Source organism: Xenopus laevis, chromosome 1S (assembly GCF_017654675.1).
Source record: "Xenopus laevis strain J_2021 chromosome 1S, Xenopus_laevis_v10.1, whole genome shotgun sequence".
In the NCBI taxonomy this organism is placed as follows: domain Eukaryota; kingdom Metazoa; phylum Chordata; class Amphibia; order Anura; family Pipidae; genus Xenopus; species Xenopus laevis.
Window position 1 is genome coordinate 9,541,026 of NC_054372.1, and position 23,360 is coordinate 9,564,385.

The following is a 23,360-nucleotide window of genomic DNA, read 5'->3' on the forward strand; positions in this document are numbered from 1 at the left end:
GATTCACCAGGATTCTGCCTTTTTCAGCAGGATTCAGATTCGGGTGAACCTTTCTGCTGGCCGAACCAAATCCAAAATACTAATTTGCATATGCAAATTAGAGGCGGTGAGGGAAATCGCAAGACTTTTTGTCACAAAACCAGGAAGTAAAAAATGTTCCCCCTTCCCACCCCTAATTTGCATATGCATATTAGGATTAGGTTCGGTATTCGCCAAATCTTTTGCGAAGGATTCTGGGGTACGACCAAATCCAAAATAGTGGATTCGGTGCATCCCTAGCGAATATTCAAATTAGTATTGCTTCCATGGTCGAGGGGTGATAAATCTCACATTTAAATTTACATTCCAGTTGGTGCTTTTAAATTCAAGTTTTGTCACAAAAAATCGAATTTGACTTTACCATCATTTATCCGGTTGCCCAGAAAATCCGAATTAGAGGAAAGCCATCTCTCCTAAACTTAGGGGCACATCTACTAATGGTCGAATATCGAGGGTTAATTAACCCTTGAAGTTAAATCCTTCGACTTCGAATATCGAAAGCGATATTCGTTTGATCGAATGATCGAAAGGAACGATTCAAAGTATTTTAATCCATCGATCGAACGATTTTCCTTCAATCCAAAATTGGCTAGAAAGCCTACGGGGACTTTCCCCATAGGCTAACATTGATCCTCGGTAAGTTTTAGGTGGCGAAGTAGGAAGTCAGAGTTTTTTTTAAAGAGACAGTACTTCGACTATCGAATGGTCGAATAGTCGAACGATTTTTAGTTCAAATCGTTCGATTTGAAGTCGAAGTAGTAGTCGAAGGTCGAAGTAGCCAAAAAAAAACTTTGAAATTCGAAGTTTTTTTTATTCTAATCCTTCACTCGGACTTAGTAAATGTGCCCCTTAGTTTTAATTAAATAATTTAAAAAAATTAAAAATGATTCCCTTTTTCTGTGTAATAATAAAACAGTAGCTTGTACTTGATCCCAACTAAGATATATAATTAATCCTTATTTTTTTTTAGAAGACTGAAGATATGAAGATCCAAATTATGGAAAGATCCCCTTTCCAGAAAAGCCCAGTTTCCGAACGTTCTGGATAACAGGTCCTTGTTTCTGTTTAGCTGCCAGTCTTGATTATTCACCAGTCTCCTGTATTGAGGCTCTAGTTATAAACAGACAGTAGCAAATTATTTATAGTCATCCAGGAACAACAAAACGTGCGGGTGAAAAGGTCTATATTTCTGAATATAAACTGGTTCATTTTTCACTTTACATCCATTCCTCCTTTTCCTTTATTTTAAGAAATATATTATGAAGTATGGGAAGCACTCACAGCAGCAGGTTAACTGCAATTAGGCTTTTATTATATGTTTCGGGCACACAGGCCCTTTTTCAAGTGTGTTATTTTGTGTGAGACCTGCAAAAATCATGATGATTTGAGGAAGCAAAAATGTGTCATTTTATTTGTCTGTTTTACTCCTGTTCTAATAATTTCACAGGTTTTCATATTTACACGGTGAATAAAAATGTACGTACAAAAAAGCAATTAAAAAGTGCCAAAATAAATGTTGCCTATTGTAGTTTACTTGAGCGTCAGGCATTTTACACAGTTTATAGCAGTCAATGTTACACATATTTCGCTGTAAAATGCTGGTGGTGCGGTGAGAATTTAGATATTTTACAACGACTCAAAGGGGAATCGTGAACTGGAACCACAAGTTTGTTACCGTATCTGTGACTTCAGTGGAGCAGTAATTCACACAGTGAAAAATCTACACTGACAGGCTTACTCAGTACAGCTAATAGTTCTCATACAGATGGTTTCTATGAAGTCATTTTTATTATAAGAACTATAATAAGAGCTATAATAAATTCGCAAAACTCCAGCGAAAATTTGCGTGTCCGAAAACGCCGCACGGCAATAGTACTCGGGCGCCCATCGACTTTAATGCCGGGCGTCAAAATTGACACTGGCGTAAATTTCCGAGTTTTGCAGCTTTTTCGGCGAAGTTAAACAGGAGAAATTCGCCCATCACTAATAATAAGAGCTATAATAAGAGCTAATTTGAGTCCTCGTAGATCAAGGGTGTCCAGCTCAATTAGTTGACATATGAAATGTTTATGGAATAGAATCTATTATGATGATGATATCAGCCCATAGGCAGGGAGAAAGACAGTAACACAACTTACCCCTGTGGGGCCCGGGTGCAGGCCATTTCATAAGGGGGTGTGGGTCCTGGTGCAGTTGCACCCGCAACACCCCTGGTAGTTCCGCCATTGGAGAAAGCTGTAATAATGCCATAATAGGTCATGTATAGCCCACGAGCCTCTAACTGAACATCTCATTTCTCCATCATTTTTAAATATAGCGCCCCACCCGTTCGGCTTTAGAGACACATAAGTGTTACAATTATAGAACCCCAAGAACCCATTGATCTGTGGTTATTGCTGAGAAATATGCACTAATCACAGTCACAATCTACTCAAAATATTTTCCACTTCTATCAGTGGGATCAGACTTGCAGGCTTGACTTAATTTTAACAAATGCTATTCAGTGGAAGTTCACATTTTCAGTCGAAATAGCTCATGTGTGTCTTAAGCCCTTGATTCTTATGAGCTCTAATTAAGGGATTCCAGTTGGTTTTAGCTATTAGGGACCAAGTTTTTTTTCAAGTTTTAAATAGAAAACTCTACAACGGTCAATGTATTTTATGAGTGATGCACAGAATTAAGAAAATCTGACTCAGGGGTACAGTTTAAAAAGTAATAATTTTTTGAATGGGTTCTCCTTCGGTTTGCCTGGTCTACTTATCCTTCAGTAAAATGGTGAAAAATATATAATGATAATAACAATAATAATAATACAAAAATATGGGGTATGATGCTCACTATGCAAAATAAGAGAATATAATAGGCTCGCTTTTTTATGTGTTTTTCACGTGTGGGTTTTGTCTGGTAACAGTTCATGCCTCATTTATTTCTATTGCAAGTTTTCTTGTGAATACAACACAAAAATTCCCGTTTGCAGTACAGTGTGCAATAGCCTGCAAAATTCATACAGTAACTGTGTAGTGAATTTCTTAAAAATATTACCTTAGATAATAACGTTAGTGTTATATATATTTTTTTTAATAAAGTCAGGGCTCTGTCACCTAAAGTCCCTCTATTCCAGTCAATCAATAGACAGAGTCTCGGTTTCACCAATAATTTGGGGCAGAATCAGAATTAAAAAATATATTGTCATGTGGATCTTTTTATAACTTTACCACATTTTTAACCTTCTCACCATATTTTTTAATTCTCAAGACTTCTTCTCTTTGACTTGAAGCTTTCTCAGGTTTAATTCACAAATACAATGAGTCTATCGGCCAGAATAGTAATTTCTGAAAAAAATCAGACCAACGCAGAAGAAAATATGCCATCATTTTTTTTTTTTAAAGAAAAACAGCCTTCAACAGAGGGCCTTATGCATTTCATACCTTATTGGGCACTTAAAGGAACAGTAACACCAAAAAAATAAAAGCATTTTAAAGTAATTAAAATATAATGTAGTGTTGCCCTGCATCAGTAAAAGTTATGTGTTTGCTTCAGCAACATGTAAACAAGCTGCTGTGTAGCCATGGGGGCAGCCATTCAAGCACAGGATACACAGTAGATAACAGATAAGTACTACTATAGTTTATATAAACAAGCTGCTGTGTAGCCATGGGGGCAGCCATTCAAGCACAGGATACACAGTAGATAACAGATAAGTACTACTATAGTTTATATAAACAAGCTGCTGTGTAGCCATGGGGGCAGCCATTCAAGCACAGGATACACAGTAGATAACAGATAAGTACTACTATAGTTTATATAAACAAGCTGCTGTGTAGCCATGGGGGCAGCCATTCAAGCACAGGATACACAGTAGATAACAGATAAGTACTACTATAGTTTATATAAACAAGCTGCTGTGTAGCCATTGGGACAGCCATTCAAGCACAGGATACACAGTAGATAACAGATAAGTACTACTATAGTTTATCTAAACAAGCTGCTGTGTAGCCATGGAGGCAGCCATTCAAGCACAGGATACACAGTAGATAACAGATAAGTACTACTATAGTTTATATAAACAAGCTGCTGTGTAGCCATGGGGGCAGCCATTCAAGCACAGGATATACAGTAGATAACAGATAAGAACTACTATAGTTTATATAAACAAGCTGCTGTGTAGCCATGGGGGCAGCCATTCAAGCACAGGATACACAGTAGATAACAGATAAGTACTACTATAGTTTATATAAACAAGCTGCTGTGTAGTCATGGGGGCAGCCATTCAAGCACAGGATACACAGTAGATAACAGATAAGTACTACTATAGTTTATATAAACAAGCTGCTGTGTAGCCATGGGGGCAGCCATTCAAGCACAGGATACACAGTAGATAACAGACAAGTACTATTATAGTTTATATAAACAAGCTGCTGTGTAGCCATGGGGGCAGCCATTCAAGCACAGGATACACAGTAGATAACAGATAAGTACTACTATAGTTTATATAAACAAGCTGCTGTGTAGCCATGGGGCAGCCATTCAAGCACAGGATACACAGTAGATAACAGATAAGTACTACTATAGTTTATATAAATAAGCTGATGTGTAGCCATGGGGGCAGCCATTCAAGCACAGGATACACAGTAGATAACAGATAAGTACTACTATAGTTTATATAAACAAGCTGCTGTGTAGCCATGGGGGCAGCCATTCAAGCTGAAAAGGGAGAAAAGGCACAGGATACAATGTTTTCCTCTAATTCCTTCTCAGATACTGTATGTGCACAAAAAAATCTTTTGTGAGCACATTTTAAACTTTTGTGTACAGTTTTTAAAAACTGTGTGCTCAGAATTAATACAAAATGTTGTGTTTTTTTGAACCTCTGAAATGAAGTGATTGTGTTAAAATAAATAACATTTTTATGCAATCTTTTTGTTCAACCCACTGAATTAAAACTGAAAGTCTACAGTTCAACTGCATCTGAGTTGTTTCATTTAAAATTCATTGTGGTCATGTACAGAACCAAAATTAGAAAATAGTTGTCTCTGTCCAAAGATTTGGAGGCTAAAGTTTGAGCTTGTCAATAGCAGCAATGATCCAGGACTTCAGACTTGTCACAGGGGGTCACCATCTTGGAAAGTGTCTGTGACACTCACATGCTCAGTGGGCTCTGATTGGCTGTTGAGAAGCTAAGCTTAGGGCTCGTCACTAATTATCCAGCAGAAAATGAGCTTCCCTGGCTGTAATATAAGCTGATGCTACAGGTTTGCTGATTATTAAATTCTGATGCTAATTGCACTGGTTTCTGTGCTGCCATGTAGTAATTATGTGTATTAATTACTAATCAGCCTTATATTGTGACATTTCTATTCTATGTGTACTGTATATTGTGAGTGGGTCTCTAAGCTCAGTAAGTGACAGCAGCACAGAGCATGTGCAGTGAATCAGCAGAAAAGAAGATGGGAAGCTACTGGGGCATCTTTGGAGACACAGATCTTTACTGCTAAAGGGCTGTGGTTGCCTTGGGCTGGTACAGAAGCACAAAACATAATGTACAACATTTCTAGCTACTTCTCTAGTTAAAGTGATACGAACAGATTCTTATAAAAATAGGAATGTGTCGGTATCAGTAAAAAGAAGCTGCACAAGAATTATAAGCAGCTAACAGCCCCCCTACTTCTTTAGTTAGGCTTTGGTTCTCCTTTAAAGAGACAAATGTAACATTTCTTTGCTGTATGGACTGTAGCTGTTTCTTTAAGGCGTGTGGTGCACTGAGACTGAGGTGGGTTTGTACAGAGAAACCAAGATGCTTATTGATTGGTTGGGGAATTAAATACAGTCTTCTAGGACTTCAGTTTATTCTACAGGTGGTCAAGCCCTGTGATTGGTGGAGCTCCAGGTCATGTGCTGTCTGACTGATGGTAGAAGCGATGCCTCTTTTACAGTGTAACAGGTGTGGGCACCTTAAAATTGCAAAGATGAAGCACCCAAGCGACATGCCACCCTACAGCTGCTTCTTCTTCCTCCTCTTCATCTCTTTCTGGGTCACAGGTAAGTGAATGGGAATCCAGGGCACAATCTCTAGAGAAGGGGGGACTCAATACGTTGCCAGTTTGAGTGGCATTAAAGGTTTAAATGTCACTTTCCAAATATTTATCTTAACGTCAGAGCCAGGAACACAACTAATGATGTCTGTCGCCGGAATTGCAATTGAAGAGAAGTGAGCATTGGTGTAACTACCGACTACTTGGTCACAAATGATATATGATTGAGATTCCATGTTTATTTAAGACCTCTGGATTTATATTTTATATACTGTATGTTGTATATATATATGCAGGCAGGGTCGGACTGGGACACCGGGAAAAAACCTGGAGGGCCCGGCCCAAACCTGCTTCTCCCGCTGACCAGCTGCAGCATTTTAACGTGCATTTTACACGCAGCGGAAATTTTGAGTTTATGAGGGGGCCCCAGGGTCTGCCAAGAGAGCCCTTCGTTTTTTGGACCCCCAAGGCTCCAGTCCGACCCTGTATACTGGGAGTCCTTGAGTTACATACAGCCGACTTACATACAACTCATACTTACATACAGAGGCTGTTTGCTTGGCCTTTAGCTTTAATAAACTCCCTGCCCCAATCAATTCTGCTGTGTGTTGTCTACTGCAGAGCACAGAAAGGTACAAATAAATACTATGTTGAGACAAACTTCTGTCTTGTTGCATTTAATAAATAAATGAATATGTTTCAACTTACTGCACATACAAAATCAACTTAAAACAGACCCTACCTGATACGTAACAAGGGGGCTGCCTGTATGTTTAATATTTATTGCACCCAAAATGTTCCCTTTTCAACTGCGAAAATACCTCCGGCCTGAGTGGCAAGATGAATGCCTGACCCGCAGCCTCCATATTGCAACCTCCTATGCATAATAATTGCAACAACGCTGCTAACGTGCCGCTGTGCTGCCAATAAGCTCGGCCTCATCTGTACATTGTATATGTGGATAAGGATTTTATATTATACAGACTTGGGGAGAAGCAGGTCAGGAAGCCATGACACTAGAATGTGCTTAACAGTAACGATTTCATAAAAATAACGATGGATTCAGCAGTACTGGTATCTCTATATAATACACAAAAGCCATGAATATCTTGTAAATTATATCCTTATAAACGGTGAGTTCTGATGTCCTCAGTTATAAACGGTGAGTTCTGATGTCATTTCTGTCACATGACTCACTGAAATTTGTGTATTATAATAAATAAATTACTCCCGGTTGTAAAATATAAGGATATTAGAAGTTACCTCAGAGTTCCATGACCTGTATAAAAACACTCGGACTTCGGCCTCGTACTTTTATATGGTCATGGAACTCCTCGGTAACTTATAATATCCTTATATTTTACAAGAGGGGGTACTTTATTCACTATATTAGCCACAAATAATCATCAGAATTAGTATGCGCTGTAGCACCGGGATTGTTACAAGATCATCTGGACTTTCTAGGGGCCTCGCTTTCTGTATGTTTAACTTTCAGGGTTTTTAGAGGGAAAAAATGTTTCGTTTCCTATATATATTATTTTCCTTTAATATATTGTTCCATCAGATCTAAGCAGGATCTTACGTAAAGGATTTCTGAGCCTCAAAACTACATTAATAGGCTCTCAGTGTAGATTTAATTCTTAACATACAGGTATAGGACCTGTCATCTAGAATGCTTGGGATCTAGGGCTTTCCGGATAACGGATCTTTCTGTAACTTTGATCTTCATACCTTAAATCTACTAGAAAATCATATAAACAATAAATAAACCCAATAGGCTGGTTTTGCTTCCAATAAGGATTAATTATATCTTAGTTGGGATCAGAAAAAGGAAATCATTTTGAAAAATTTGGATTATTTGATTACAATGGAGTCTATGGGAGACGGCCTTTTCGGGGCTTTCTGGATAAGGGGTTTCCAGATAATGGATCCCATAGTATTTATCAGGGATCAACAAGACTTTTCTTTCTCAAGGGGAGAAATGATGTACAATAGTTTACATGATTAAAAGAAGATATATATATATATATATATATATACAGGTATGGGACCTGTTATCCAAAATGCTCGGGACCTGGGATTTTTCTGATAACGGATCTTTCCGTAATTTGGGTCTACTAGAAATTCATTAAAACATTAAATAAAGCCAATAGGCTGGTTTTGCCTCCAATAAGGATTAATTATATCTTAGTTGGGATCAAGTACAAGTTACTGTTTTATTATTACACAGAAAATTTAAAAATTTGGATTATTTGGATAAAATGGAGTCTATGGGAGACAGCCATTCCGTAATTCAGAGCTTTCTGGATATCCGGATAAGGGATCCTAAATCTGTATATATATATAAAACACATTTTTTTGTTTGTAAATTAGACATCAATATATCCCGTTATGTGTGATCTCTAATAAACGCCCATAACAGCACAAGTGCCTTGTTGCAAAAAAATTCACATTGCCCTGACCCAAAAGCGACTACTGAAATCAACTCAGCGACTCGCTGTTTCATGGCGATGTTCTGAAAATTTTGCTTTTAAACCAAATAAAACACAGTTTTAATCTTACAATCTTTTTTTTAACACAGGCGGCTCTACTCTGTAGTGAGAGCGCAGTTCATTTGAAGCTGTAGATTTGCCCCCGTGTCTATATGTACAGTCACTTGTTTCATTTTCTGTTTTACTGAATTATTGTATTAAAGACAAAGCTGTTTTTTTTATGATTCTAATGAAATATTGTGTTATTTTCTAAGCACCGTCAGAGACAAATTTGTACCAGCAAGGGATTTATTTATTGGTATCTTATCTGTGATTAACTGTCTCTGAATGTACAGATAACATGGAAGGATATTAGTACATTATTACTATTACTGGGACCCAATCATAGTCTTGTAAAGAGATAACTATAAAGACTTTAAATAAAATGTAGAATGGGCTGAACAGATATAAGACAAAGTTAACGTTGTTTAGAGATGTACAGAAACTGCAGAAAAAAGAGATTCCCCTGAAGAGATATAAACAGACAGTAGGAATTAATGTTTATAGTTGACAGTGAGTGGGCCCACAGTGGGAAGTGCAACGGTTCTGATTAATGTCTACACCAACATTTTTTATGAGAAATACCAATATTGTGCATTTCATCATTTTATAGAGGAAATTACATATAATTTCCCATATATATATATATATATAATAGTAGCATAATAATAAAATATAATATAGGTATGCACCCTGTTATCCAGAATGCTCGGGAACTGGGGTTTTCTGGATAATGGGTCTTTCTGTAATTTGGATCTTCATACCTTAAGTCTACTAGAAAAACATATAAACATGAAATAAACCCAATAGGCTGGTTTTGCTTCCAATAAGGATTAATTATATCTTAGTTGGGATCAAGTACAAGACACTGTTTTATTATTACACAGAAACAGGAAATACTTTTTTTAAAATATGGATTATTTGGATAAATGGAGTCTATGGGGGTTATTTATCAAGGTCCGAATTTATCTCAGTATTTCTAAGTCAGAAATCCGACCAACTCCGATTGCCCAAATGGACCTTATTTATGAAGAAAAAAAGCCAGAAAAAATAGGGCCGGGCAAACTTCAGGAGCTTTCCCCAAAAACTCAGAATTGTTCAGAGCTTTAAGCAAAAAAAAAAAAAAAAAAAAAGTTTTATTTGTGCAGAAATCACAAACTCATCAGATATCGGTACGGACATCAGCACTGGCGCACACTCTAAAATTCGCAAACCACCTTCCACTGTCGTAAGAGGTCGCTAAACAGTTTCCAGGTTCGCAAAAGCGATATTAAATTCACGCAAAGGAAAATTTGTTCGCCCAGAGGCATAACTTTTCACATTGGAATATTTTTCCCGTTACCAACTTTTATTACATTCCCCGAAATATATATATATATAGTATAAGGGATCAAGTTTCTTCATTGAAAGTGATTTATTGTAGAGCATGTTGTATCCAAAATAAATCTGAAAATAAATCACTTTAAATGAAGAAACTGGAGTGCTGATCCCTTATAATATATATATACATCCATAGAGGAGTCGGCACTCTCGATACTTAGTTCAAATGTGTCTGGGTGCAGTGTCCAAAATGTAGAAAATGTATCACACAGAGAAGGTCCGCACTCTCAGGACTTAAATCAAAATAAAAATGTTTTATTGAATGACTAACGTTTCGGCCTCTCCAAGGCCTTTCTCTTTGAGAAAGTCATCCCATATCTGGCCAGTCCTATGCTCAATTTTCATCTGATTCATTAAGAATTCTATTGCTTCATTATACATTTTACAAAGGGACTAGGTTTTACCTGCAACTTACTCGCTGCTTTCAAAGTAAAACTTGGCTGCCCTTTTATTAGACACCAGTGGGATCACCTGACTATAGCCAACTTAAATATATTGCAATATATGGACAAACAATCCCTGTGTTGTTTAAAGGGTAAGGCATTTTTCAGTAGCAGTAGCACAAAATGTCTCTGTCTTAAATATATTGATAATGGGTTGAGTGCAGAGGACTCTTGTATTTGACTATATGTATTTTGTGGTCACAGACTCATTGCACCCCCACCTAATGGTCTAGTGGTGAGCACAACTTTCCCTTGTTTGTTATAGTATATATATATATATATATATATATATATATATATATATATATATATATATATATATACATATACAGTCAAAGGGGGTTATTTACTAAGCTCTGAATATCCAAAATTCCCCGAAATCTGAAAAATTCGTGATTTTGTTTTTTATAAAACGGGAATTTTTCGGAATTTATTAAACCCGGAGGGCTAAAAAGCCCGAAGATAAAAACACGGCATCTCAAACCTGTCGAGGTTGCATAAAAGTCAATGGGAACAGTTCCATTGATTTGTGGTTGTGTCGGGGGTTTCGGGCAATTTCAAAATGTTTTTGGAGCTTTCGAGTGAAAACTCCGAAAAATTCGGAGATTTCGGGGCAGATTCACGAAAAAAACTTGAAAATCTGAGCTTTTCCCGCAAAGCAAATTTTCGGAAAAATTTAATAATAAATAAGCGTTAAAAACTCGAGCGGATTAAATCGGAGTTTGTAGCAGCCGATACTGAGAAAAATTCGGACCTTGATAAATAACCCCCGTGTTCGCACTCTAACTTTGTTATCTTCCTGGTGCATGATAAATATGGCTTTTTATAAATATATTAGAGGCACTATCTTGCGCTATATTACATTCGCGCAAAGGAAAATTTGTTTGCACAGAGGCATAACTTTTCGCATTGCTAATATTTTTTCCATTACTGACTTTTATTATATTCCCCCAATTATTTATATATATATATATCATAATAATAAAAGTTATAATAAACGTGGCGCAAAGCAAATGGCAGGTGGTCATTTTGAAAATGAATGCTATTGTCTGTTTTTTATGTCCTATGAGTATTTTATAGCTTATTGCTGCCCCTAATCCCTTAAGCAGGAATCAGTTTGCTATAAATGATACTGTAATGTAATTAAATTGCCTCCATCTTTCTCAGAAGTTGGTCCCAACAAGCAGCTTCTCACCTGACCTCTAAATTCAACCAAACTACTTATATTGACCTTTGCTTTTCTTCCCTCTTGTCTCACAAGTTTCCCTGTATCTGGTGCTACTTCCTGTACAACTGATGGGATATTTACCCTTGAGTTCACACACTAGTGAGGAAGGGTTATTGTTTCATACCTGTGACCCTCCAAATATTGGGAGGGGTATGTAGTGTACATGAGACAACTGGTGATGAGCTAATCCGTCCTGTTTCACTCCACTAAAAATTTAGGAGCAGCAAAAATTTAGTAACTGCGCAACTTTTTTTATTGCGTGACTTTTTTGCACAACACATTGGAGATTATGGGGGGGGGTTTCAGCGAAACCTGGCAGAAAATTTTGCGTGTAGAATTCTGTGGTAAGCTGGCACAGAAACTGGACTTCACTCCAAAATAGATGCAAATAAAAAGTTTTATTATGCAAAAAGGAACATCTCAGAGGGTGGACTTATGCGTTTCGTGCCTTACCACTCACTCCTTTTGCAATATTGGATATTTTTCTTATCCCCTATCCCATTAAATTACATTATCAGAAAATTTTGTGTGTAACATACAAAAGAAGGGGTGTTGGTCACTGAAAAAATTCCACAAAGGTCACCAAAAATAAAGTTAAACAAGTAAGGTTTATTGTAGATTCACTTAAAAAGGAACAGGAATCTCCATTGGCGGCCCTTGTGGAGTCTTTTTGAGAGCCCGACACCCCTCTTTTTGTATGTTGCTGGTTTATCCGCTCCCTTAGCTGAGGGTCTGGGGCTGGTGCACCTGGACCACCTGTTCTATGTGGCGAGTGATACATATTTTGTCTCCTGTGCCCCTCTCTTTTTCGGTGGTTTAAGACAGGGGTCCCCAACTACCAGGCCGCGGACAGTCCTGAACTGGGTCGCTGAACAATGAACGTGGTGCGACGAATTTGATGCCGGAGCACCGAATTGGACGATGGCACCCAAATTGGATGCCGACCCCTCCTGACCCCCTCCCCGACCCCCTCCTGGCCCCTCCCACGGTCCTTGGGAAAAAAATTGGCTCTTTTTTGGCCCCCGGGCCAAAAAAGGTTTGGGACCCCTGGTTTAAGAAACTTAAATATAACCAATTAAGGAAAAGCAGGCCTGCATTTGTCTGTGACCCTGATGAAGACCCCTGTTATTTTAGGGGTTTGAAACGCATTGGGTTATACGTAAATAAATATATTTTGGTTTATCTAATATTGTGAGTGCCCTGTTTTTTCTTACTTATTTGATACTAGGGGATCTTTTAAGTGACCCCTGCAGAGAGCACCTTGACTGTTATTGTCTCAATGTATTGAGGTGGAGACAACCAGTCTCACAAGTTTTGGACCTACCAGACCTACATTGGCTTATGTGTTTGAGATTACGGCATCCAATAAGACAAGTTGATAAATCAATCTAATGGCTAATGACTGCGTTTAGTTACATTTGTACCATAAGCTTCTCAGTAGGTTTATTGGATCCTCAGCTTGATCTGCTTTTTCAGGTGATTTAAGTAAAAGATCAGACGTTGGCCTGTTTACATAAACTTGCCCTACAATTTGAGTAGCCAATTTACTTATGACTTGCCTGTTGGACTTAATGATCTAAGCTTCTGTATCAAGTCCAGAGATAGCCTGTAGAGTTCACTGGGAAAATCCCTGAAACCCTGGTGCAGGACTGAAATTGCATATTAGATTGTTAGCTCTAAAGAGCAAGCCCCTACTTACCTGTTTTATCTATATGTTTTGCGTATATGGAATATGTTGGTGCTTTCTAAATGCTCCATAATAATAATAATGATATTCTATGGGGCAGGATGTTGTTTAGAAATACAGGTATCGGATCCGTTATGTGGAAACCCGTTATCCAGAAAGTTCCGAATTACAGAAAGTCTGTCTCCCATAGACTCCATTATAATCAAATAATTTAAATCTTTAAAAATGATTTCCTTTTTCTGTGTAATAATAAAACAGTCGCTTGTACTTGATCCCAACTAAGATATAATTAATCCTTATTGGAGGCAAAACCAGCCTATTGGGTTTATTTAATGTTTACATGATTTTATAGTAGACTTAAGGTATGAAGACCCAAATTACGGAAAGATCCATTATCCGGAAAACCCCAGGTCCCGAGCATTTTGGATAACAGGTCCCATACATATATATATATATATAGACTTAAGGTATGAAGATCCAAATTACAGAAAGATCCCTTATCCAGTTTTGTTTATTCAGGTTTTATGTCACATATGCACTTACTCATCAGATCTGATTTTCAAAATTTTTTCTTATGCTTTTTGCCCGAAAACTTCAAAAACCTCCGAAACCCAGTGCACATCATAAAATCATTGGGACTTCTCCCATTGACTTATGCAACCTCGACCGGTCTGAGATGCCGGATGTTCTGATTCTGACTTTTCCATCCTTGGTGTATAATAAATTCCGAAAAAATCCTGATTTTTTAAAAGTCAGATTTTATACAAAAAAAAAAATTTTTTTGTGATGAATATTTACTCTAAAAATGATTAATTATAAAACAACTTGAATGTTTAACATAATCCTCCCATTAACTTCTATAGAAGCTACCACATTTTCTAATTAAACAATTCAAGATCTTTTTTTTAAACTAACTTGCAAATGTTTTAATTGGGTTTTTTTTAATCATGACAAAATTTAAATAAACTCAGACTTCTTGCACATGTAGGACAAAAAAAAGACACTGCCCTTACTTGTTCAGCTCATGGATTTTATTTTTGCTAAATTCTCCATATTTCTATTTTCATTGTGGTGTCATTCATACAGTACATGAAGGGGCCGATTCACTAAGAGTCGAATATCGAGGGTTAATTAACCCTCGATATTCGACTAGGAACTAAAATCCTTCGACTTCGAATATCGAAGTCGAAGGATTTAGTGCAGATAGTTCGATCGAACGATCGAAGGATAATTCCTTCGATCGAACGATTAAATCCTTCGAATCGAACAATTAAATCCTTCGAATCGAACGATTCGAAGGATTTAAATCCAACGATCGAAGGAATATCCTTCGATCAAAAAAAGTTAGCCAAGCATATAGGGACCTTCCCCATAGGCGAACATTGACTTCGGTAGCTTTTATATGGTGAACTAGGGGGTCAAAGTTTTTTTTAAAGAGACAGTACTTCGACTATCGAATGGTGGAATAGTCGAACGATTTTTAGTTCGAATCCTTCGATTCGAAGTCGTAGTCGAAGGTCGAAGTAGCCCATTTGATGATCGAAGTAGCCCAAAAAAAACTTCGAATCCTTCACTCGAAGTTAGTGAATCGGCCCCCAAGTCTTCATCAGGCTCAGGGCTTTCCAGGAATCCCCCCTGTTGGCGTCTTTAGTCAACCAGATGTGTCATTTCAGGGTTAATTGTGGGAGTTTTGGGAGCAAGGACCCCCCGAAGACCCACAACAACTGTGCTGATCTGGGTATGACACATACAGCTAAAGCTACACTCGTGTATCAATGGTGGAAACATAACTGAGTAATACTCTGATTCCCCCACAGCCATCGCATAACTCACTCTTTCTCAATCACATGCAGCTTTACGTAAAAATATGTTTTTAATAAATACATTTAAATAGATTGCTCCATGAATAATCTACTATAGGTATGGGACCTGTTATCCAGAATGCTCTGGACCTGTTTTTCAGGATAATGGGACTTTCCATAATTTGGATCTTCATACCTTAAGTCTACTAGTGTAAGGTGCGCTCGCCGGCGTTCCCTACTCCTTCGGCGTCGCCATCAAGATGGCAGCACCCAGGGGAACCACATGGTATTCTGTAATGTTCTGACGCAGATGTCATGATGCCGTCATCAAAATGTGGAGCGTCAACGTGTAACATCATCGTTTTGGCGCGAAAATCAGCCTTTAAAAGGTCGCCAAAGGCCTACAGTCATTGCCCGATTATAGGTTCTACTTTGTGTGCTCCTGGGTGCGCTATATTACTAATTCTGCTGATTCTGATCTTGACCTTGGCCCGTTTCACCGTTTATTCAACCCTTGTTGCCTGGACTTGACTTCGTTTTACTTATTTAACCCCTTGGATACCTCAAACTGTGTTTGGTGCTACCTACTTCCTCCTTGGTCCGTAATCTCTATCCTGAGCCTTCGGGCCCTGACAACTATAAAAACATGTGAACAAGGTACAAGGTACTGTTTTATTATTAGACAGAAAAAGGAAATAATGTATAAAGATGTGGATTATTCATTATAATGGAGACAGCCTTTCCGTAATTCAGAACTTTCTGGATAATGGGTTTCCGGATAACGGATTCCATACCTGTACACGGCTTGCCTTGTTTTCCCTTAGTTTCATATTAATTCAATGATTTTCACTGTTACAGTTTACTAGTGTTAGTTACCTGCTTTTTGACCTTTGTCTGGCCAGTTACAGAAGATGGGGGATATGGAACAAGGTAAGTCAAACGCAGAATCTGTTTTGCTGACTTAGGGGCAGATTTATCCAGGGTCGAATTTCGAAGTGGAATATACTTCGAAATTCAACCATCGAATTGAAATACTTCGACTTCGAATATCGAAGGATTTTTTATCGAATTTGTTAATCCTACTACAATCGAAGTAAAATCGTTCGATCGAACGATTAAATCCGATTAGATTCGAAGGATTTTAACGATCGATCGAACGATTTTAATTCGACTTTAAAAAACGTTGAAAAATGCTCTAGAAGGTCCCCATAGGCTAACATAGCACTTTGGCATTTTGGCGAAGTATTGAAGTTGAAGTTTTTTTAAAGAGGCAGTACTTTGATTATCGAATGGTCAAATATTCAAACGATTTTATTTCGAATCGAAGTCAAAGTAGTAGTAGCCTATTCGATGGTCGAAGTACCCAAAAATTTACTTCGAAATTCGAACTTTTTGAACTTCGAAAATTCCCTCGAATCCACTTCGACCCTTGATAAATCACTCAACATGTTTCCAGCTGTGGATCTTTATTGAGTGATCACTCAACAAACAGATACACCTTGACTCTGTGTTTGCTGTACCTTGTTCTCCATCTCCCACTTTCTCCAACAAATAAAGTTTCTTCTGGGACAAAAGCATCGGTAAAGCAAATAGCACCATGATGTAATATTTGCTGCTGATCCAGTTCTTTTTATTTGGCCGGTTATAAATGGACCACATCAAGCTTTGGATATGGCCCACCCCAGTCAGGTCGGTTTATTCCTCCCAAGTGATATACAGTAACTTCTGTCCCAGGACCAAATGATTACAATGCACAATCCGGCTCACCATCTGGGTGGCCAAATTAGGATAAATCTGCGGGACAAATATTAATTGGATGTTAAATTGTATTTTTATATCAATGGGAAAATATCCTGGAAAAGATTAATTTGTACCTATTTATGATTTCTATTCAGCCTTTTGCTTTCTCTAAAGCGGGGCTGTCCAGCCAGAGTGTTATGGATCTTCCAAGACATCATTATTTAAAATAAAATCATGGCAGATGCACAGTAAATAAGGAACATTCTAAATGAACCCAGGGCTGACAGGTTCTGCTAGTTCCTATGGGGAATGCATTCTGGTCCCACTGCTGCTCATATAGAGGAGACGAGTTCTACTGCCACGTAAAATCCTCTGACTGTAAGAGGCAATTGGACCAGTCCCTGAATCCTCTGAATCTTTCCCTTGAAAAATGATTATAGCTACTGTTGCAATGGATTCATGGCCCAAAAATGGTTCAGAACAAGCTGAGCCCCTTGTTTCAATGACTATTTGTAGGAATTATTAAAATAACATATGAGAACCCAATCTGAGGACTTTTTTTTAGGTTCCAGCACAAAATCCCTGTCCTAATCTCAGCGGATAAACCTCTGTCCTCTGGGAAGGTCTCTTAGTGAATGACAGAACTAGAGATTTTATGGATTGCTTATATATTTATTCATAGTTAACAATCCCACCCCTTACACGCCTCTTCTTAAATGTAAACATTCCCATCATTGGCTATCTAGCGCTGGTGCAGTATGTGCAGCCAGGCCCCCTGCCCCCCCTCTAGATTAAATCTTTGCCGTAGATTTGGGAGCACATGAGACTGTAGAATGCTTTACCATGTGTGAGTAAACAGCTCTAGAAGCTCTTTCTGTTTGTTTAGGATAGCAGCTGCCATATTAGCTTGGTGTGACATCACTTCCTGCCTGAGTCTCTCCCTGCTCACTCATAGCTCTGGGCTCATATTACAGCAGGGAGGGGTGGCAGGGGGTAAAGGGAGGGGGGAAGAGGAGCAAACTGAGCATGCCCAAGGCCAAGCCCTGGAGGATTAAGCTGAAAACAGTTAGTCTGATATAGAAGCCCATGAGTACACAATAGAAGGAAAGAAATGTGCTGTTTATTTTGACAGAGGACTCAGAGCAGCATTACTTTGAGGGGTTACTGGTGTATTTATATAGACCTTTCTGATAAAGCTTACTTAGTTTTAGCCTTTCCTTCTCCTTTAAGCAAGTATATCTACTGATATCTACACCAGTCTTTAATGACAGTATTTTTTTATATATTTTTTTTGGCAGGAGTTCAGTCCTTTTCCTTAGTACAGACGTCAAAATCACCATTGGTATTGGTCAAAGACAACACAGAAATATTCTGCACCCTGAGAAATCAGAATATGGACCAGATAGGCGTTTACTGGTATAGGCAGACGGCCAAGACTGCAGACGAGCTGGAGTTTGTTGTTTTCTCGTCTATTCTAAACAAGGTCAGATATGGCAGCCTCTTCTCAGAACGCGTGTCTGTGGCCAGGGAAAACTTTCGAAACACCTTCACCCTGAAGATAAAAAATGTCGAGTTTACGGACAGTGGAGTGTATTACTGCATGGTGGAGAATGCGGGAAAGGTAGCATTCGGGAATGGAACCTCCCTGCAAGTCGGTAAGATATGGAGGGGTCTCCATCAGCAAAGAACATTTTTATGCTAATCTTATAGGGGTTGTTCACCTTAAAACAACATTTTAGAATGATGTAGCGAGTGATATTGTGAGACAATGAAGTAGTAGTCTTCATTTGTTATTATTTGTGATTTATTATTTGTTATTCAGCTTTTTGTTCAGCAGCTGAAAACTAACTACAGGTATGGGATCTGTTTTCCGGAAACCCGTTATCCAGAAAGCTCCAAATTATGGAATGCCCATGTCCCATAGACTCCGTTTTATCCAAATAATTACATTTTTTTTAAAATGATTTCCTTTTTATCGGTAATAATAAAACAGTTGCTTGTACTTGATCCCGACTAAGATATAATTAATCCTTATTGGAGGCAAAACCAGCCTATTGGGTTTATTTAATGTTTATATGATTTTCTAGTAGACTTAAGGTATGAAGATCCAAATTATGGAAACACCCATGTCCCGAGCATTCTGGATAACAGGTTCCATACCTGTATTTTTTAATCGATGTAACAAGGAGAAATGTAATAAAAGACACAAAGCTTGCTCCATGACTAGTAGCCCATAGCAACCAGTATGAATCTTGCATCCAAACCACAGATCAGTGAATGCTGCCTACTGATTGGTTGTTACAGGTCAGTAGACCCAGAGCCAAATTTACATCTGGTTTTACATTTTCCACTTTCTCTTTTCCATAGTGGAGACGTTGCCCACTACAGCAGCACCAAAGACAAAAACAAAGAAAAAACCTTGTAAATGTAAGAAGTCACAGACTCCCAGTCCAGGTATGTTTTTTATCCTCAGCATGTTGACCCATTTATAGTCTTTATCTTAAAAACAAGAGAGTTAATTTACCAATGGTACCGGCACAGCTGGATCACTAAAGAGGAGCCAGATTGCCCCCATTATAGCCAATCATGGAACACTTGTATCTGTACCATAGAGAGGGGTGCAAGATGCAGATCATAGGTCGCAAGGGCTTGAAGCCTTATATTTAATGCCTTGTTTCTCCCAACACTCCTCATCTTGCATGTTCTGAATGATCAGAGCCGGCCATACATAGTGATATACATATACATCTGTATACAGAGTGAGGTGCAACTCTTTGAGCACCATTCTAGGAAGTTTTTAGCATGTGTTTTTTTTGGACTGTAGACATTTCCCAAGATCTTGATTGAAGAGTAATTGTCCCAATTGTTTAGCAGGAGAACACATATGACATTATCCCTATTTCATTCCTATTTAGTTATCTGCAGTGCTGTGATCTGGGCTCCGCTTGCTGGATTTGCTCTTATTCTTATAATAGTCTTGGGTGCCACTGTTTCCTATACAAAGCGTAAGTATAATTTTCAAATTCTCCACCGTTCCATACAGGGACTGATTCTGTGTGATACACTATTTTGATAGTAACATAGTAAGTTAGGTTGAAAAAAGACACACCTCCATCAAGTTCAACCTTAAGTCTATATATAACCTGCCTAACTGCCAGTTGATCCAGAGGAAGGCAAAAAAACCTCCATCTGAAGCCTCTCCAATTTGCCTCAGAGGGGAAAAAAATCCTTCCTGACTCCAAGATGCAATGGGACCAGTCCCTGGATCAACTTGTACTATGTTCTATCTTCCATATCCCTGTATAGTAAAATAGTATGGTTGAAAAAAGACACTCCTACAATATATAGACTGTATAGTTCCATGAAGTAGAATGACCCAATATACTTGACGTTCATAGATTTTCCATCTTTTACTTTAAAGTTGCACTAGAATTTGATGGCTCGTGGCTACAGCCAATCAGAACCCACTGCACATGCATCAGACTTTAGGAAGAATAGGAAAAATGAGCAGTTGATGATAACATTGGTCACCAAATGTGGACATCAGCCATATACCTTCCATTGTTTTCTTTTAGAAATTAGGTTGGTACCTCTCATAAATCCAAATCACATTCTCACTCAACTCAATGCAAGTCCTTAATTCCTGCGCTGATATTCAACACTCTACTACCTAAATAGTGGCAATTTGTAGCTATATAAAGACTGTATGGCTGTTTGACTATCAAACCCTTATAAAGTGTGGCCAGGCCTTTGCTTGCAGTAGGGCTGCCCAGCTCTAGACTCTTAAGGTTGGATGTGGCCATCAAAGAGCTTCTTTTCGCTACCCAACTTCCCCAGGGGATCCATAGACTTTAGTGATGTTCGGGCCAGCCAGATTCCTGCGGGACCCTCGGGTTGGGCGGGTTTGGGCCGACCTCGAACTCTTCTTCGCGGGCGGTGGGCGGGTGCAGGTTGAGCTCTTCTCCTGCTCTCCTCGTCTGCCACCGTCAAATGCCGGCTTCTGACTTCCGGGTTCGTCTTTTATAGCCTGCTCGCCCCACCTCTTTTGTGACATCATGGGGGCGGGTCTATAAAAGCAAACCTCAAGTCAGATGCGGGTGGGCGCAGGCCAAGGTAGGGCAGGATAGGGTTGGTTGCAGGTCAGGGAAATCCCAACCCGCACATAGGGGCAAATTCACTAAGATGCGAAGTTGCGCCAGGCGCAACTTCGTCGTACTTTGCCGTACTTCGCCGCACTTCGTCAGGCGTAGTTTCGCCAGGGCTCCGCAAATTCACTAAAATCCGAAGTTGCGCACAGGGGTAGCGTATGTTTGCGAAGTTGCGCTAGCGTTGATTCGCTATATAAAGCGAAGTTACGCTAGCGAAGGCTAATTTGCATACGGCGCAAAATTCAAATTTCAATGTTGGAACACGTATCAGCACTACAAATGCCTAGAAAACCTTCAAATCAGCAAATAAAATTTTTATTTTGCCCTACACATGTGCCCACTGTCTAGGTAAGTTGCCATGAGTCAGGAAATGTAGGGGGGAGGAAGGGGAGCCCCAAAAAATTTTCGATCTTTTTCAGCCTATCAGCCATCATGTAGAAAACACGCCAGCGTTTTTTGGGACTTAGAAAAAAAATTTACTTTTTTTTAAACAATCCCTGTCTACTCTATTGCGCTTCGCCAGGTCTGAGGTGGCGAAGGAAGTCTAGCGTAAAAGGTAGCGTTCAGTACACTGCGCAAGTTAGTGAATTTGCGTAGTTTAGTCGCTAGCGAACATTCGCCTGGCGTAAGGTTGCGAAGTAACACTAGCGAAACTACGCCAGCGTTCGTTAGTGAATTTGCGCAGTAGCGAAAATGCCAAACGCTAGCGAATTAACGCTAGCGTTCGGCGCTTCGCGGCTTAGTGAATTTGCCCCATAGACTTCTTATTATGGCGGAATGACTTTAGTTCAGTCTGGCCCCACCATGGGAAATAGCAGTTCATTTAAATAAACCCTAAATCATAAGAGCTCTCAGCACTGATATTACCCTACTGTATTTTAGCTCTCACAGTTGTGTCATTTGCTGTTGCTGAAGTCTTTGTTCCACCCATTGCAGCGTAATTACTAAAATATTCTTCAGTTTCAAAATGTTTTTTATTATTCTCAAATTAAACAAGCGGGATTTTAACAAAAGATCAAAGCGGTACAATGAGGCACAACGATACAACTGAAAAATAAAATATAGATTTGAATCTTTAATTGGTGATGCCACCTGAACTGTTCAACATGGTAAAACAGATTAATTAAAACACCGCTCAGTGAATATATTACAAGGATCTTAAATGGTACAATCCTACAAGAAGAAAACTGAAATATGTTGGCATGCCAGACGAACCACTAAAGGAGAGATGATAACTGTAGCTAAAATATTCTTAATATATTATCTGTCCCACGAGTAGGATGAACCTGACTATAAGCTTTTGCTTTGTTCAACAGGTATCTACAGAAGAACCCGTCAGTTCTACAGGAAGCAGTGAGTGTGTTTATGTTTACTCATGTTTGTGGTATCATGGGCCCATCCATCAGATAATGGCTGCTGTAACCACATCACACGCCTGCAGCGAGGCAGCTCCCACTGGCTCATCACAGTTCATTACAAGTGCAGCTTTATGCCATGATTTAGATCAGGTCTCAGATTCGGTGCTTTTCCATATATTGTCTAAAGATAAGACTCAAAGTCAAAGGGTTCCCCAAGGCTCATGTATCACCCACTATTATCGTCTTGATGATTCAACTGTGAGAGTTCCCCCTGCCTTGGATTTCAAGGAAATCAAAATAAAAATCTCAAAAAAGAGAAATAGAAGTGAATTGAAATGGAAAAGTCATTAAAGACCCCCTTAGAGCACCATTAGGGCCCCCATAGCTCCTGTATAGATCTGGTTCCTCTGTACTTACACTTTGCAAAGTAGAGCAATATTCACAAATATTCTTAAAACTCTTCATTCTTTGTAGCTTGACTTGTCTTGCTGTTATCACTTCCCGTAGGAAGACCTCAATCTAATGGGAAAAAAGCAATAGAAATTATGTAAATACAGGATTGTCCTTAAAGGGGAACTATTGTGGAAATGAAAATTTAATATAAACTTCATTACACTGAAATAAGAAGTTTTCTAAATACAATCAATTAAATATTCTGTACTGTTTATCTGAAATAATCAAGTTTATCTTCACTATCCCTCTCTCAGCATCTGTTTCTCTTCATTCTCTCTTCATGCAGCAGTTGGGTGTCAGATATTCATTGACAGTTACATCCAATATATCTTATAGGGGGCTTCATTTCCTAGCAGATGTATTAGAGCTCACTCAAATAACTGATTCAAAATGTAACAAAATAACTGCCTTTTGCACAAATTCTGCATGTAGAGAGACATGATGTCTGGTGAGTTTAATAGAGTGAGCTTTAATACATCTTCTAGGCAAAAGGAGCCCCACTATAAGATATATTGGATC

At 38.7% G+C, this 23,360-nt stretch overlaps 1 protein-coding gene across 1 annotated transcript; it reads left to right on the plus strand.

The window, feature by feature from the left end:
- The first annotated feature begins 5,873 nt into the window (after positions 1-5,873).
- Positions 5,874-22,966, plus strand: LOC108704123 (T-cell surface glycoprotein CD8 beta chain-like). The gene is made up of 5 exons (XM_041577420.1): positions 5,874-6,078; positions 18,181-18,537; positions 19,250-19,336; positions 19,798-19,887; positions 22,347-22,966. Exons 1-5 carry the CDS (start codon positions 5,946-5,948, stop codon positions 22,385-22,387), a joined length of 708 nt encoding a protein of 235 aa, XP_041433354.1. The 5' UTR covers positions 5,874-5,945; the 3' UTR covers positions 22,388-22,966.
- Positions 22,967-23,360: the final 394 nt, after the last annotated feature.

Excerpts from the sequence above, each read along its gene's own strand:
- LOC108704123 (XM_041577420.1), top strand. The coding sequence starts at position 5,946 with ATGGTAGAAGCGATGCCTCTTTTACAGTGTAACAGGTGTGGGCACCTT. Across the intron at positions 18,538-19,249 it reads TGGAACCTCCCTGCAAGTCG|TGGAGACGTTGCCCACTACA; the intron begins GTAAGATATGGA and ends TCTTTTCCATAG. Across the intron at positions 19,888-22,346 it reads CACTGTTTCCTATACAAAGC|GTATCTACAGAAGAACCCGT; the intron begins GTAAGTATAATT and ends TTTGTTCAACAG.